The sequence below is a fragment of the Spodoptera frugiperda genome, chromosome 9, assembly GCF_023101765.2.
Source record: "Spodoptera frugiperda isolate SF20-4 chromosome 9, AGI-APGP_CSIRO_Sfru_2.0, whole genome shotgun sequence".
Lineage (NCBI taxonomy): Eukaryota > Metazoa > Arthropoda > Insecta > Lepidoptera > Noctuidae > Spodoptera > Spodoptera frugiperda.
The window spans coordinates 10,571,051-10,586,963 of record NC_064220.1 but is presented as its reverse complement, the minus strand read 5'-3'; the positions used below and the strand labels follow the sequence as shown (position 1 = coordinate 10,586,963).

The window sequence follows — 15,913 nt, the reverse complement described above, 5'->3', positions numbered from 1 at the left end:
TATGTAGCTATACTACGAAAATGTAATAGCTAAACTCTGAAACTATATGACCGTTTCTACTAATACTAGGCTATGTAGCTATGCGAGGAAGATGCGCACAGCTCGAGTTTGCGAAGTATCGATAGTAAGGAGGTCATCTAAAGCATGCATCCAAGCTTCTATAGCACACATACATAGCAACGTAGCATAGCACATCTTCCGGAGCTGCGGACAACCTAGCGGGTTTACCGGGGCTCCGGCTCGAAAGGCAGGAGAAGGAACGGGGTGGTTTTTAGTCAGTAAGAGTCTGACACTCCCTCTCGCCTCGCCCAAGGCGAGAAAAGTCATTGGATGATTTTCCCACCTCAAAAAAAAAAAAAAGCATAGCACATCTCTTCCTTGAAAAGCACCTTAACCGTGCAAAACACAAAAGCGCGCAAGGCGCCGTAGCTTCCAGTTGTAATCCGCGAGTCCGGTTTTACCGAAGTGCGTCTTAAGCCATGAATTTTATTTAGTTAGTTCCTGTTCCTTATTGGGCGGGAGGAAACGCCCGGGTGTCATCACTGTGAGGACCGCCCGGAGGACACGGTAGAACATACGGTGGCGGTGTGCCCTGCGTGGGCTGAGCACCGCCAAGTCCTCAGGGATGTGGTCGGCGACGGCGACCTCTCGCGCCCGGCACTGGTTCAGGCCATGGTGCGGAGCGAGAGCGACTGGGATGCCGTCTCCTCCTTCTGCGAAGCAGTCATGCTAGCTAAGGAGGAGGCGGGGCGCGTGAGAGAACAAACCTCCTCACGCCCCAGCCGTCGCGAGAGACACTCCGGGCGTCGGGGATCGCGAGACGATCTCCGGCCACCGTAAGTGCGGGCCTGCGGACGGCGAGCAAGGGTAGCTCACCGCCCGAACAGAACCAGACCCGTGCGTACGGCACGTAGCGTTCCGCGCGCGCCTCAAAGAGCCATCAGACCACCACAGATGGGGCCCAGCAGGGCTGATGCCTGATCCGGAGCTGCGGACTACCTAGCGGGTTTACCGGGGCTCCGGCTCGAAAAGCAGGAGAAGGAACGGGGTGGTTTTTAGTCAGTAAGAGTCTGACACTCCTTCTCGCCTCGCCCAAGGCGGGAAAAGTCATTGGATGATTTTCCCCCCTCAAAAAAAAAAAAGCCCTGATTTTTATGTAAATAAGTATTATATATCTCGAATATTTTTTAATATGTTAAAGTTTTTTAAGATACATAATAAAGTTATATAGTTAAGTACGGTATGAAGGTACCAATTCTATATTTTGTTACACAATACTCATAAGTACGTGCCTTTAAAGTTCCATTTAATATACCACTTTACAGTATGTCCTATGAATTTTATTTAAAAATCCTAATCATTTCTATTTACCTAAGTTATATTGTGTGCAACTTCACACCTGGAGGGGTAGGCACTAGAGGTGCACTTTACGGCATGTAATGTCATTGTACAATGTACACCCACTTTTTACCATTTGTCTTATAAGTCTCATGTAATAGGGTGTGAGCTCTATTCCAGATTCCGTGCTACTACTGAGAAATTTTCGAAAAAGCTCCGTAATACTTCGCCCGACACGGGAATCGAACCCGACACAAACAAGGCTACGAGCCGAGTAATATCTAGACACAAAGCTCCGTAATAATTCGCCCGACACGGGAATCGAACCCGACACAAACGAGGCAACGAGCTGAGTAATATTAGGATGACATCAATGTGAATCATATTCATGATTTATTATAAGGAAAAATACCTACTATATGTATAATATTTTTGTCCAATTATCATGGTCGTTTCGACATTAGGAAATGTGTATCATGTATGTTAAATAAAGGGTATCTAACATTAGGGTATCTAACATTAGGTAATCTAACATTAGGCGTTACATGTGCGTTGCCGGCCTTTTGGGGGTTAGGGATTAAAGGGTTGTTGGGGAATCGGGGATTGGGAAGAGGGGTAATTGGGCCTCCGATAACCTCACACAACGTAAGCGTTGTTTCACGTCGGTTTTCTGTCCGGTCGAGCCCATTTGTACCGAAGCATGGCTCTCTCGCATTCCTCTTTTGATGTAGATTAAAAACTAAAATTTAATTAGCACAGCCATTGAACTACTTAATTTAATGAGCCAGTTAACGATTGAGGAAATATTTACATGACATACACAATATGATTTGTAACAATAGGTATTTTCATATGGACACAATAATACTTTTAATACTATCCTCACAGGAAAATTATTTATTTAAATCAAATAATGTTAGTTACGACACAATCCCTGTGTATAATACTTGTGTGTGTCCATATCTCGTAAACTGCCAAACAGTTTTTGATACAATTTTCAATAGCTTGATTGCAGAGATGAATAATAACATCATATTGTTAGTTGTAATCTTATTTTCTTCTTTATTTATTGTTTTCGAATTATGGGCTTTTATGCAAACGTATAATAGTTTTAAAGTGAATTTGAAAGAAGGGATTGAAGTGCTAGACCTGAGACGGCTGAAATTTCAGAAATATATAAAGGATTTCAAAAAAAATTATGAAGATGACGAGTATGAACGACGTTTCGAGAATTTTAAGGTGAGTTTTTATATAGAAATTTCCTTATAAATGTATACTAATATTATAAAGCTGAAGAGTTTGTTTTTTTGTTTGAACGCGCTTATCTCCGGAACTACTGGTCCGATTTGAATAATTATTTTTGTGTTGGATAGTGCATTTATAGAGGAAGGCTATAGGCTATAAAACATCACGCTATGACCAATAGGAGCCAAGCAGAGCGGGTGAATCCGGGCGGAAGTAACTAGTTAAATGTACATTTTATTTAATACCTGTTTATTTTAGGCTAGGTATTAATCGAGTACCTATAATGAGTATAGGGGAAGTACTATTAGGTGACATTGTCTACTGTAGCAAGGTTTATGCCTTGCTTACATGGGACTTTTAATGTTACTGGGTAAAATGTTATATGTACCTAGTACCTACATCCAATGAGTAATTAAACGTTTACAGGAAAAAAAGTATGTAGGTATATCATATACTTATTTAATAACATAACATAACATCACATACGATGTACTGTATATATCGTATCGATACCTTAATTGGCAAACCAGCCAACTCCACATTTCGTTTTTTTTTTTGTTAACATCGTATGGAACAAAAAGTATGATAGAGTTTTAAGTGTCTCCTGAAAAATTTGCTCATAAGGAGTTAGCTGGTTTGCCAATTAAGGTATCGGTATGTAATGTTTTTTTCGAAACCTATTAATAACGGCAAATGTCAATATGACTTTTTCCGAGTTATATGTACGGTACATTATTAGATTATTTTTGATACCACTGACAAACGGCGAAGAAAAACATCATGAGGAAACCTATGCTTATTATAATTTCTAATTATGAGTCTGAAATTAAGCTGAGCAAGCGGTGTGATTAATGCTCAAACCTTCTCCATGGGACAAGAAACCTTTGGTCGGCAGTGGCCATTTATAGGCTATTTATGTGTGTTGTTATTATTTTACAGGCCTCACTAAAGGAAATAGCGCAGTTAAACAAACTAGAAGGAAGAACAGTGTTCGGTTTGACGAAATTCTCTGATATGTCGAAACAGGAGTTTGTTGAACAAATGCTCTTAACGCCGACAGACAAACGCATCGATATTGTCTCTGACTGCACTCAACATGAACATGGCCCATTGCGCGAAGATAGTGTACTGTTTAATGATCGATACCAAAATCAAGAGCCACCCGAGAATTTTGATTGGTGAGTTTATACCTACATACACGTACATAACCTCACGCCTGTCTGCAATGGCAGACACAATGGAATGCCAATTGCTACGAATCTTACATACTTGTTTCGCTTCATTAACAGTAATCAGTCTTTTCATGCATGCTCGTCGGTATGGATACTTATAATTTTTTAACTTATTTCGCTGGGATGGGTACCTATATATCCTGATAAATACGTGCCTGGGGCGTAGCTAGCCCCGTATCAATTATACGGGGCCCTCGGGCCTCCAATGTGCGTAAGCAAAAAACAAAAATTTCCCAAATGTTTATTTCATTTCAGAAACTACAAAAGTCCAAAAAATCTGTGCCTTTTTTCAGCGAGAAGCATGCGTTCAAAATTTGGTAGCAACTTTAGGAAAATTACTTTACTATTTCTGTGAAGCCGTGGTATCACTCCGGATATAATAAATAGATAATTAATATTGTTTCAGGCGAAACACAAAAGATGTGATTAAAGAAGTATTAAATCAGAGGCGATGTCGTGGTTGCTGGGCCTTCTCCATAGTTGGTGTTATAGAATCCATGTCAGTCATACAAAAAGGTGATAAGGAACACCTAAGCATACAGGTACAATATAATACATAACATATTATTTTAGTTTAAGTCAATTAAGAAACACTACTAGTTTCAAGTCACAACCTACTCAGTAGGCTGCGTGACGTCACCGCGTCTGCGCACGCTACTCATGATGAATGTATTTTAATTAAACGAAGAAGGCAGATAATTATGAGATAGGGACTGCCCTAAAAACGCGCTGACGGATCACCTGATGGTAACCAATCCGCAGTCTGCGGACACCAGCAACACCAGAGGAGCAAGCAGGAGTTGAGGAGCAGGATTGAGCCACGGGTAACCTCACTCACATGACCAAACACAATGCAAGCCTTGTTTCGGCTGTAAGGCCGCGCAAGCGTTGTATCATGCCGGGTTTCTATAAGGCCGTTTTTCACAAACTTGGCAGGAAGTTACCTACACTAACACCGCCAAAATCAACCATATTGCAGAGGACAGAACGATCAAATGCCCGTGTCATCACTATCACTATTTAGATTTATGTTAAAGTAATGACTGATGAGAAACTCTTATTCACTATCAACAACCCAGGAAAGTCCACTTGCTGTAGGTACTTATAACTTCCTCTACATAAGAGGAGTTTCTCATAATGGGGCTACCGTATTTTTGCTTACCAAATGCCGCTAATGTTAACTTCTTTCTTCGGCCAATAAGGAATTAGCTTGTAACACACCATTGGACGTTCAATATTTGACAACTGTTGTGATTGGTCAAAAAATTCTTCCTACATATGCGAAAACGGTAGCCCCCGTTGTACAACATGGCAGGCAAGAGATCAAAGTTAAAAAGAATCAGGTTTATCAGAGAGCGGCCGAGTTTTCGTTAAACATCTTTATATTTGCCCCTTACACCTGCGAGTAGAGTAGGCCGGTGACAAATGTTTTATTCAAATTTTAATCTTATTTCTATATTATTAGGAGCTACTTGATTGTTCAGAATACAACGAAGGTTGTGATGGAGGCAGCGTCAGTACAGCAATGGATTACATATATACCAACCGTACGCCGTTTGTGCCTGATGAACAGTATCCACTCACGTTAGCCGCGGTTCGAGTCTGCAAGCTTCCTGCCAATGCCACCGGCAGACGAGTTAAGGAATACTTATTTCAACGGTTAATAAATCATATATATTTTTTTATATCATAATATGTGTGCCATAATTTGCAGAGGTGCACATTATGGCACGTAATGCCACTGTACAATGTGCACCCACTTTTCACAATTTATATTGTAAGTCCCATGTAACCGAAAAAATTGATTGAGGATGGATTCCACGGAATGGGTCTCCAGTAACCTCACTCACAACGCATGCGTTGTTTCACGTCTGTTTTCTGCGAGGCCGTGGTATCACTCCGGTCGAGCCGGACCATACGTGCTAATAAACAAATTTCCAGTATTAATTTTTATGTTATCGGCTTACTCATGTAACTGTTTGACGAGGAACTCGACTAGTTTCGCCGCGTCGTGTGTCGTGGAATGCTGCTCATGAATATGAGCCTCTAGCATAGTTTGAAACTAGTCGAGTTCCTCGTCAAACCGTTACGTGATTAAGCCGATAACATAATAATTAATTTAGTATGTCTCACGAAAGTTATAATAAAACTTTCCAGTAATTGTTTTATTTTTTAAATGCTATATAAAGGCCGTGTTCATATTGCAGCAACGTGGATGAACATATAATAGTTAAGCGGGTGGCCTTTCACGGGCCCCTGGTAGTAGCCGTCGATGCTACCAACTGGATGAACTATATCGGAGGAGTTATACAGCGGGCCTGTTGGTATGTGAATTCGAATCTAGTTTAATCAGAAGCAGAATTAGAAATATATTTGTTTCATTAGATGGTTTTACTTAACTTGCATTGTAAGTATGTGTGTGTAGTGGTGCAAGTTGCTACTCAATTTTAAAACAAATTTCTTAAACAGTAAATAAATGTTCAATAGGGATGATGACGGGGTATGAAAATTGAAAATTTAATTAGACCGTCAGTGAAATGAAATATATTAGACACGTATTTTTTTTATTTTGTCAGATAAGATGACAATACTTAAATTACTTACTGACAATTACTGTCGCAACAGAAAGCACCAGTTGTTCGCTATACCATCTTGCAGAACAGTCAGTAGAGCTAAGTCTCCGTTACCGCGCACTATGAAACTTTTAAACCGATTCCTGGATTCAAAGCCAGAGTGTGACGTGTTTTCGAGTGAAAAAATATTATTTTTGTCGTAATGTTTGAAGTTTTGCGAAAGAGATGGATGAATGAATATTTAATAATTAATATTTATATTAATTTTCTGAATTTTATATTTTTTTATTTTTGTAAGGTGTTGAATATGAATAGTGTCATTGGCTTGTACCGTTCTATTCAAATAAATAAATTAAATAAAACTAATCAAATTTTAGGAGTGGGAGCAAATACGTCATTTCTACGTACAAAAGGTACCTAGAAGTGACGTTACGCGATATTTAAAATTGATATAATTATGTTTGAATGTATTTGTTTCCGTAATTCCGTAATAAAATACGTGTCAACTATTTTAAAATAATCTATAAGACGGACATTCAAATAAAAATTAGTCATCTATCCTATTCAAATTAATGATCTGAAAGTTTGTCGTGAGATTTAAGTTTACCTTATTAGGTTAGGTAAACTACCTATTGGTAGATTTGTGTTAATTTTGATGATGTTTTGATCTACAGGTCTGGTATCAGCAACCACGTAGTACAGTTAATCGGTTACGTTGGATATGAGACTCGCAATAAGTCAGTCATCCCCCACTACATATTGAAGAACTCGTACGGTGAAGATTTCGGTGAAAACGGCTACGTTAGAATTTCCATGTACAATAATACCTGCGGGATCAAGGACGAAGTTACTATGTTATCTGTCTATTAAATGTAGCATTAACCCCCTTAATTACCCCCCCTTCCCAATCTTCCCAATCCCCAATTCTCCAACAACCCTTAAATTCCTAACCCCAAAAAGGCCGGCAATGCACTTGTAACGCCTCTGGTGTTTCAAGCGTCCATCTGCGGCGACGATTGCTTACCTTCAGGTGCTTGCTTTGCTTACCGGCTTATTCCATAAAAAAAAACTTAACATAACTCACCGATCCCTATTTAAAATCTTTGAGTTGAGATTGTGTAACTAACTATACAATGGGTTAAGATCGGTTTTTTTTAATGTTTGTGTTAATATTTGTATGTACTCTTGTCTACTTAGAGGACAAAATGTTTGAATTAAAAATGTAATTAAATATATGTTATCTATTTATTATCTAAGTTTTTCATTTATATCCTTCCCGAATACACGATATACCCATGCCTTAAAATACATATCAGATGAGCATTTTGAATATTCGGGGCCCCTAAAAAGTCTTAGTCCAGCCCTGTATGTTTTAGAACTAAAAAAGATATAATCATTTTTATGATTTATTTATGTCTGTTTTTACCTTGCATTATTCGATACTTGTTTAAAGTCTCGGCTCCAAGGCCGGATGTAATGTACTTTACGGGCCTAAGCCAAGTAAAGCACATGTTATTATGTTATAGTTGGTCTGGAAGTTCAATGGTTTGAAGGGGTGGTGCTGATGCTGATGGTGGTGAAATGTCATTTTCATCAATCTGCATGAATTTTCGTACTATTCGGCATGTATTCAGAATTGCGGCTTTCTGTAATTTTATATAGGTGGTGTCTTTGATGTTTAGTAGTTTTAGGCTGTGATGCAGGTGTTTCGGTATAACTCCAGTTGTAGATAGTACTATCGGTACAATGTATACTTTATCTTGCCTCCAAATCCTGGTTATTTCGTCTTTAAGTTCGGTATATTTGTGGACTTTTTCAGATATTGTTTTAGTTATATTGTGCGTGTTGGGGACGGCGATATCAATCAGGTAAGTGGTTTTATTTATTTTATCTTGTAGAGTGATGTCAGGTCTGTTGAAGTGGATGGTTCTGTCTGTGAGTATTGCGCGGTCGTAGTACATTTTGTGAGTGGAGTTTTCTAGGATGGTGCTAGGAGTGTATTTGTAGTATGGAGTGTGTGTGTCTTCTATGAGGTTGTGCTGAATGGCGAGTGACTGGTGAATGATGTTAGCGACTTGATTGTGACGATGAGTGTAATCTGTTTGTGTGAGATGGGGACAAGCGCCAGTGATGTGCTGGATTGTCTCGGAGTGAATGTGACATTTTCTGCATTTGTCGTTTGTAGCTGTAGTTACCTTGCTGTATTATTAAGTTTACCTAACTAAGTATTCTTTGTAAAACAGAATATTTATTTTCATGCTATTTTTAACCCAGAAATCAAATACTAGTTTACGTACTTAAACTATAAATTGAATAAGAGATGACACAAGACTTCATTTAGATATCTTTTTTTTTCAATAATGAAATATTTGTTTCAATTTATGTTTTGAATTTGATTGTATTGTGCTGAAGTTCCTATCTATCTTACCTATGTGCTTCACAAATACAAATGTATTAATGGATTTAAAAGATGGCAGATTGGAATCTGGGTGAGCTTTTTTTTCAATACTTTTCTCGCCTTGGGCGAGGCGAGGGAGTGTCAGACTCTTACTGACTAACCACCCCGTTCCTACTCCTGCTTTTCGAACCGGAGCCCCGGTAAACCCGCTAGGTAGTCCGCAGCTCCGGATCAGGCATCAGCCCTACTGGGCCATCTGGGTGAGCCTAGGTGTCCTAAAACTACTACCTACTTACCTACCTAGTTACTACCTAGCGAGATTACCGGGGCTCCGACTCGAAAAGCAGGAGCAGGAACGAGGTGGTTTTTAGTCAGTAAGAGTCTGACACTCCCTCTCGCCTCGCCCAAGGAGGGAAGTCATTGGATGATTTTCCCCTCTTAAAAAAAGTGTCCTAATAGTTAGGTTTCTTCTAAGTATAACTCTTGAGTCGTCGGTAATCGCCACATACGCGTATGTCGCCGTTCTTTTTTGGGACGACGTGTAGTGGGCTGGACCAGGGACTTTGGCTTGGACGGCATAATCCCTGCTGCATCATATCTTCGAATTCCTGTTTCACAGCCAGGTATCGGTGTGGGGGCAATGACCGGGTTTTACTATGTACTTGTGGACCGGTGATTTCAATGTGGTTGGTAACTGTGGTAAGGTATATAGGTTTGGTTTGGTAGCATGATATTATATGGTAGGTATGTGTATCTTTATCATGAACATATATAGTTCTGAATTTTATTAGGTACTTACAATTTCGTCCATACAAACTGATAAGTTTGTAAAACATTATCATTCGTAACCACCATTTGTGTCGCCTTGAACAACGAGCAATCAAATCGCTGTCTCTATCACTCACCTTTATAAACACTATTGGCATTCCTTTCTCGTACAACTTCAGAGGGGTCAAGATATTCTGGTTGTGGTGTACACTTGATTGATAAAAGCAAATAAATAAATGAGTTCAGTTCAGTTTACAGCTGCGCGCTGTGGCGAGAGGACGTCTGTAATCTTTAGGTACGTTACAACTTTTATTATTTTATTTCCATGCTATCTGAACACTTTTGAGCAGTAATTATTAATGATAATGTGAGATAATAATGAAGTGCTTACATGTAGTTGGACATAAAGAACGTTTGTTATTTTACTCTGATAATGTATGAGGATGGGAACAATAGTTGAATGGAGTGCTTTTATTGTTGATAGTACTTTAAACTGTTTGTTTGTCTTCGATGTAATTTTGCAATAGGTATTCCATCTTGACTTGATTTTATCTGCAGTTATACTGATAAGTATGTATTGTAAGTACATAATTAGAAACGAAGTACCTAAATGGGGATTTTTTCAAAAGATTTTTTATTTACAATCGTAAAGTTATCTTAGTAGTAATTAGATTAATGAACCAGCTTAAAATTATTAATGAAATTTGGTTGTGATTCGAGTTGAACACAAATAAATGTATTTTTGTTACCTAGGTATATCTATGTATCTATCAGACATCCGTTCTAGGGGGTCCAATTCTAGATAAAGGAAAGTGAAAACTTTTATATTTATGTTATAAACCGGTAATCGAACAGAACACCTGATGGTAAGTAATCACTGCCGGCCATGAACACCCGAAACAGCAGAAGCGTTACAAGTGCGTTGCCGGCCTTTTGGGGGTTAAGAATTTAAGAGTCGTTAAAAAATCGGAAATTGGGAATATTGGGAAGGAGGGTAATTGGGCCTCCGGTAACCTCAGTCACACAATGCAAGCGTTGTTTCACGTCGGTTTTCCGTGTGGTATCACTCCTGTCGAATCAGCCTGTTTTCGTGCCGAAGCATGGTCCTTCCACACTTTACGTAGCTAAGGTCAGGGGGCTAATGCCGGCATAGTTTTTTTACTCACATTTGAGTCTCCGTATCGGATGAACGTGTTGATGTATGATCAATGATATGGTCTCATCGAAATGAGAATCTATTAAGCTTTGAAATGCCGGGACCTTTTTTAATTAAATTGTCGCAAGTGCCAGGATATTAACTGTTTTTTAAAATTTGAGCAGTAGACGGATTTTCCCTTCTAAAATCGGAAAAATCCGTCATAATCGAAGAATTTATTGAAATCTTTAATTGTTTTAATAAAATACGTATTTGTAATATACTTCTGCAAGTGACAATGAATTCTGTGTTTCACAATCTTTAAAATAACGTCTCGTTCTGGTTAAATACGTAAAAATCATTTTTAGGGGCTATTTCGGCATGTTTAAGCCAACAGGGGAGGTCAACATATTTTAGTGGAGCGTTATCATCTCATTTGTTAAATAGGTACTTGTTAAATAAGTACCGCTGTTTACGAAAATTATGATTTTACTCCTTATACAACAGTACAAAACATTGGGTGATTCGATTTTTGAGTATACACTTATATACACATATACATTTAAAAACATCCCAAAGTAACATATTCTTGTGAAATAAACATATTAATGATGAAGACGGCGCAGATGAAGTAAACTAAACTTAAGATAAACGTACACAGAAAAATATGTAATTGTCTTGTTAAGGTCGTTTTAATTCACAAATCGTTTTAATTCAATCAAAAACTTAAAACCTATCAAAATCAAATGGTATTTTAAAACAATATTGTGGTGGCAATTATTCTGTAAATGTTACACACAAAAAAGATTTACGATCTCTGTAATCGGGCAAATTCGTCATATGATGATTTTGCCCCATTCAAAGTAGACGGAATTATGCACTTAGTAGTTTTGAGGTTACAAATTTGTTACGTTGAATAATTTGATCATTAGTAGTGTTATCTTGCAAAGTAATACACTGAACCTTAAAAACGACCCTACACTATATATATTGAATTCATTCGACACTGTAAATAACATAATTTTAAACTTATCTTCAAAAATACAGGAGCGTAGGGCACTTGCATTTCACTTTAAAAACGTAAGTAAACTTTGTAGACTGTTTTACCCGTTTTTATAGCGCCTAACGCCAATCTGATGAATTTTATTTATAGTAATGTTGTTTTACCGACCGTATTACAAACGCTGTAACTCGACTGTAAGAAGCGTTATTTCAAGTAGACGGTTACGCCCCATAGACGGAATATGCCACCCTGACCTTATCTAATTATTGCAACCTTACGACCAACAAATAAAGAAGAATTTTCTGTCTTCAAATATTCGCAGCAATGCTGACTGTATCAACTGAGGACTTTGGGGTGCACAAGGGGCAGACGGTGAAGAAGATAACTTGGCGGACCAGTTCAGGGGCCGAGGTGTCCGTCATATCTTATGGAGCCATCGTCCAGTCGATAAAGGTATGTCTCTTTTCTTTATAGTTAGTTAAAGTAACTGTTTTATACGCAACTTTTTATGTCCTAATCTGGAGCTGCGGACTACCTAGCGTGTTTACCGGGGCTCCGGCTCGAAAAGCAGGAGTAGGAACGGGGTGGTTTTTAGTCATTAAGAGTCTGATACTCCCTCTCGCTTCGCCCAAGGCGGGCGAAGTCATTCGATGATTTCCTCGATCAAAAAAAAAAAAAAAACAAAAAAAGAAGGTATAGTATCTAGTTAGCAGTTACCTACATAGGTACCTACTACATAGATAAAAAAATGGTTCTACCACAATGTGGTCATATGTGCTTTCGTCTCCAAACCACAGATAAATATCTAGGTATAGGTACCTATCATGGTACCTGATACCATACTTAGCTGTTGTTTCCGAAAGTGATATAACACTGGTCCCTACCACTTGATATTCGATTACATAAATTAACATTATACATATGATACCGATAACAATTGGCTGCCTCGTTGGTCGAGTGGTCGCAAGTGCCACTGCCGGCAAGGAGTCTCGGGTTCGAAGTATTACTGGGCTTTTTTCGGTTTTTTGAAAAATTGTAGTAGTAGTACAAAGTCTGGAATTGTGGCAATAAGGTCACCCCCTTTTACATGGGACTTGGGGTTGTATTAGTGGGTGTACATAGTATAACGACATTACGTGCCGTAGTGTGCACCTCTGACTACCCCTTCGGGGATAAAAGGCGTGATGACATGAACTGATACGATAATTATTACGTATCCATTTACAATTTACCCCTTTCCCCACCTCCAGGTTCCAGACAAGTATGGTGTGAAAAAGGACATAGTTCTGGGTTTTGATGACCTCGAGGGTTACGTGAAGAGGAACACTCCGTACCTTGGAGCTACGGTCGGCAGATGCGCCAACCGTATCGGAAAGGCTTCCTTCGAAATAGACGGAAAGACCTATACTCTTGCTATGAATGTTGGAAAAGACCATCTCCACGGAGGCATCGTGGGGTTTGATAAGGTAAGCACATTATATTTTCTTGCTGTCTTATTGGTTGATTGATTTCACCAACTGTTGTGGCCTTTTCTGTGTTTGTAGTAGAGGAAGCACAGCATTTTCAAAGGTTGATCTTTGAAACCTTGTCTTTTAAAAAATCTTGCTCAACGTTTTATTAATGCTTAAACCTTCTCCTTGGGAGAAGAGGCCTTTGGTTATCAGTAACAACTTATAGGCTCTTGATGCTAAAAGTTTTAGCTAACGATGCTTCTGGTGTGAAGATCCATTCTCTTTGTCTGTCACAACGTTAAGAACGTGATGAGAATATCCTTGTTAGAACTGAGATAACTGTCAAATCATATTTATATATGATTGAACTAAAGACTAGCTTCTCAAAATTCCAGGTAGTATGGGAGACTACTCTACTGGGCACCAAAGTGGTGTTCACCTATCTCTCCAAGGATATGGAGGAAGGTTACCCTGGAGATCTGATCACCAGCGTAATATATGAAGTGACGGACGATAACAAGTTACACGTCCAGTTCAAAGCGACCACTACAAAGAAAACTGTGGTCAATTTAACTAACCACTCCTACTTCAACTTGGCTGGAGACGATGCTGGTGCGCAGGAGTTGTACAAACACATGGTTTCCATTAACGCTGACAAGTAAGTACCTTTTTTAAGACTCAGACTTTTACTGACTAAAAACCACCCCGTTCCTACTCCTGCTTTTCAAGCCGGAGCCCCAGTAAACCCGCTAGGTAGTCCGCAGCTTCGGGGTAATCAGCAGCTCTGGGACAAGTAAGAACCTGTATTAACTGAAAATCACGGTTTACTCACGTAAATTAATTGAGAAAAGCTCTACTAGTTGCGAGTCACAGAGGGACTCTTCATCATGAGCAGCGTGCGCAGACGCGGCCACGTCGCGCAGCCTACATCGCCGTCGTCGCGTCTGCGCACGCTCCGCATGACTCTTTCTGCCCTGGGCAGGGTGAAATGGAGTGTCAGGTTATTACTGACTAAAAATCACTCCGTTCACACTCCTGCTTTCACCCGGGGCTGGTATCTTAATAGTAGCTTGATCCAAAGCGCTGGAATCTTGGTTTCCGGATAGCAAAGAGAAACGTACATAGGTATTTGATGTGACTTTTTACAGGATCACCGAAACGGATTCGAACTCTATCCCAACTGGTGCGTTTACCATAGTTCGGAACACACCATTCGACTTCACGTTGACCAAGAACTTGGGCGATGCCATGGCATTAGGGCAGAACCTATTTGATGACAACTTCTGCGTCAATACCTTGGGCCCTGCGGTAAGTAATTTATTTCACAGATATTTTTTTTTGGTGGAAGTTTGCCTGGAGTTTTAATCAAATTCGGCTGACTGTACCTTATTCAGTAAGTATTTTACCTGATGTCAGATTTTTGGACTTAAGAGTACCTAATTGTTACTGTTATAAAAACTTCGCAGAAGTCCTAAGTCCATTACTAAAGGGCCAGTATCGCACTTACTCAATATGAGCTTTGGACGGTCCTGAACGTTTACGATTCTGCTCGATTACCTCTTATCCCATAGTCTAATCCTCACACAGTTTTTTTTTGCACTGATCAACAAATTCAAATGTGATAACTACCTATTAAAATAACCGATAACAACTGCCACGGGATACTATAAAATTCAGTATTTTTATTTAAATTTTCCAGGTTTTGTCCCTCGTGGCAGTGGTCACCCATCCACCTTCGGGCCGTTTCCTGGAAGTGCACAGCAACCAGCCAGGAGTTCAGCTCTACACATCCAATTTCCTCCCCTCTCCTTCTGAACCAGCTTTAATCGGTAGGAACGGAGCCGGTTACAGACGCCATGGAGCTTTCTGCCTTGAAACCCAGACCTACCCAGATGCTGTTCATCATTCCAACTTCCCCACCAGCATTTTGAACCCTGGTGAGGAGTATGATCACCGCGTTGTCTACAAGTTTGGTGTTTATAATAATGAGAATGTTATTGCACCTTCCGTTTTACCAGCATAATGGAATATTGATGATAAGAAATATGTAAGAAATGGCATGTACAAAGTGTATAGAAAAAGGATTTATTGATATTTATTATTGTATATTGTTAAATTGGAATATTATATAATATTTATGAATTTATGATACGCTTTTTATTTCTCGAAAGTCCTTTTAAGTTAGTCTTACGAATAGGCCGGCTAGACCCGGCCTCACAGAAAACCGACGCTTGCGTAGTTTTGTTGTGTGAGTGAGGTTACCGGAGGCCCAATTACCCCACTTCCCAACAATCATTAAATTCCTAATCCCCAAACGGCCGGTAACGCACGTGTAACGCCTCTGGTGTGTCGGGTGTCCACGGGCGGCGGTGATTGCTTACCATCAGGTGATCCGTCTGCTTGTTTAGCGGCTTATACCATAAAAGTCTTCAGTATCAGTGGTTAAGTATCTTTTTACGTAGCTTACGTATATCTGTCTTACCAATTTTATCGTTCAGTTCTTCACTCCATATTCTAGTTGAAAACACAATAATATTCCTTAGCCCATGTTAATTTCGACGTAAAGGACATCGGGCGTTTTTTACCCGATTTTTTAAAAGTCGCGAACATAAACCAAAATATTTTTAAATGATAGTGTTTGCAATCATATTTAATATTGTGTAGTTATTTTTATTCACAATATTGGGAAAATGGATATAATTAGTAAAATGAAAATGATATTTTAAGTTGACTATTTTTCCTAATTGAATTAGTTTTCGTTTCACTAAAC

The 15,913-nt window shown here is 39.2% G+C and overlaps 2 protein-coding genes across 2 annotated transcripts; both read left to right on the top strand.

Annotated features, from left to right (window-relative positions):
- Positions 1-2,249: 2,249 nt before the first annotated feature.
- On the top strand, positions 2,250-7,634 carry LOC118271293 (cathepsin O). Its single transcript, XM_050695941.1, has 6 exons — positions 2,250-2,577; positions 3,523-3,761; positions 4,222-4,357; positions 5,281-5,474; positions 6,023-6,139; positions 7,063-7,634. The coding sequence occupies exons 1-6, from the start codon at positions 2,356-2,358 to the stop codon at positions 7,256-7,258; spliced, it is 1,104 nt and encodes a 367-aa protein (XP_050551898.1). The 5' UTR covers positions 2,250-2,355; the 3' UTR covers positions 7,259-7,634.
- Positions 7,635-9,794: 2,160 nt separating this feature from the next.
- Positions 9,795-15,289, top strand: LOC118271355 (galactose mutarotase-like). The gene is made up of 6 exons (XM_050695943.1): positions 9,795-9,849; positions 12,015-12,145; positions 12,943-13,158; positions 13,539-13,801; positions 14,292-14,451; positions 14,843-15,289. Exons 2-6 carry the CDS (start codon positions 12,017-12,019, stop codon positions 15,164-15,166), a joined length of 1,092 nt encoding a protein of 363 aa, XP_050551900.1. The 5' UTR covers positions 9,795-9,849; positions 12,015-12,016; the 3' UTR covers positions 15,167-15,289.
- Positions 15,290-15,913: the final 624 nt, after the last annotated feature.

Bases quoted from the DNA above. Each gene is read 5' to 3' on its own strand.
- LOC118271293 (XM_050695941.1), top strand. From the start codon at position 2,356: ATGAATAATAACATCATATTGTTAGTTGTAATCTTATTTTCTTCTTTA. The intron at 2,578-3,522 runs GTGAGTTTTTAT...ATTATTTTACAG, and splicing joins GACGTTTCGAGAATTTTAAG to GCCTCACTAAAGGAAATAGC. The intron at 4,358-5,280 runs GTACAATATAAT...CTATATTATTAG, and splicing joins AGGAACACCTAAGCATACAG to GAGCTACTTGATTGTTCAGA.
- LOC118271355 (XM_050695943.1), top strand. From the start codon at position 12,017: ATGCTGACTGTATCAACTGAGGACTTTGGGGTGCACAAGGGGCAGACG. The intron at 12,146-12,942 runs GTATGTCTCTTT...CCCCACCTCCAG, and splicing joins CCATCGTCCAGTCGATAAAG to GTTCCAGACAAGTATGGTGT. The intron at 13,159-13,538 runs GTAAGCACATTA...TCAAAATTCCAG, and splicing joins GCATCGTGGGGTTTGATAAG to GTAGTATGGGAGACTACTCT.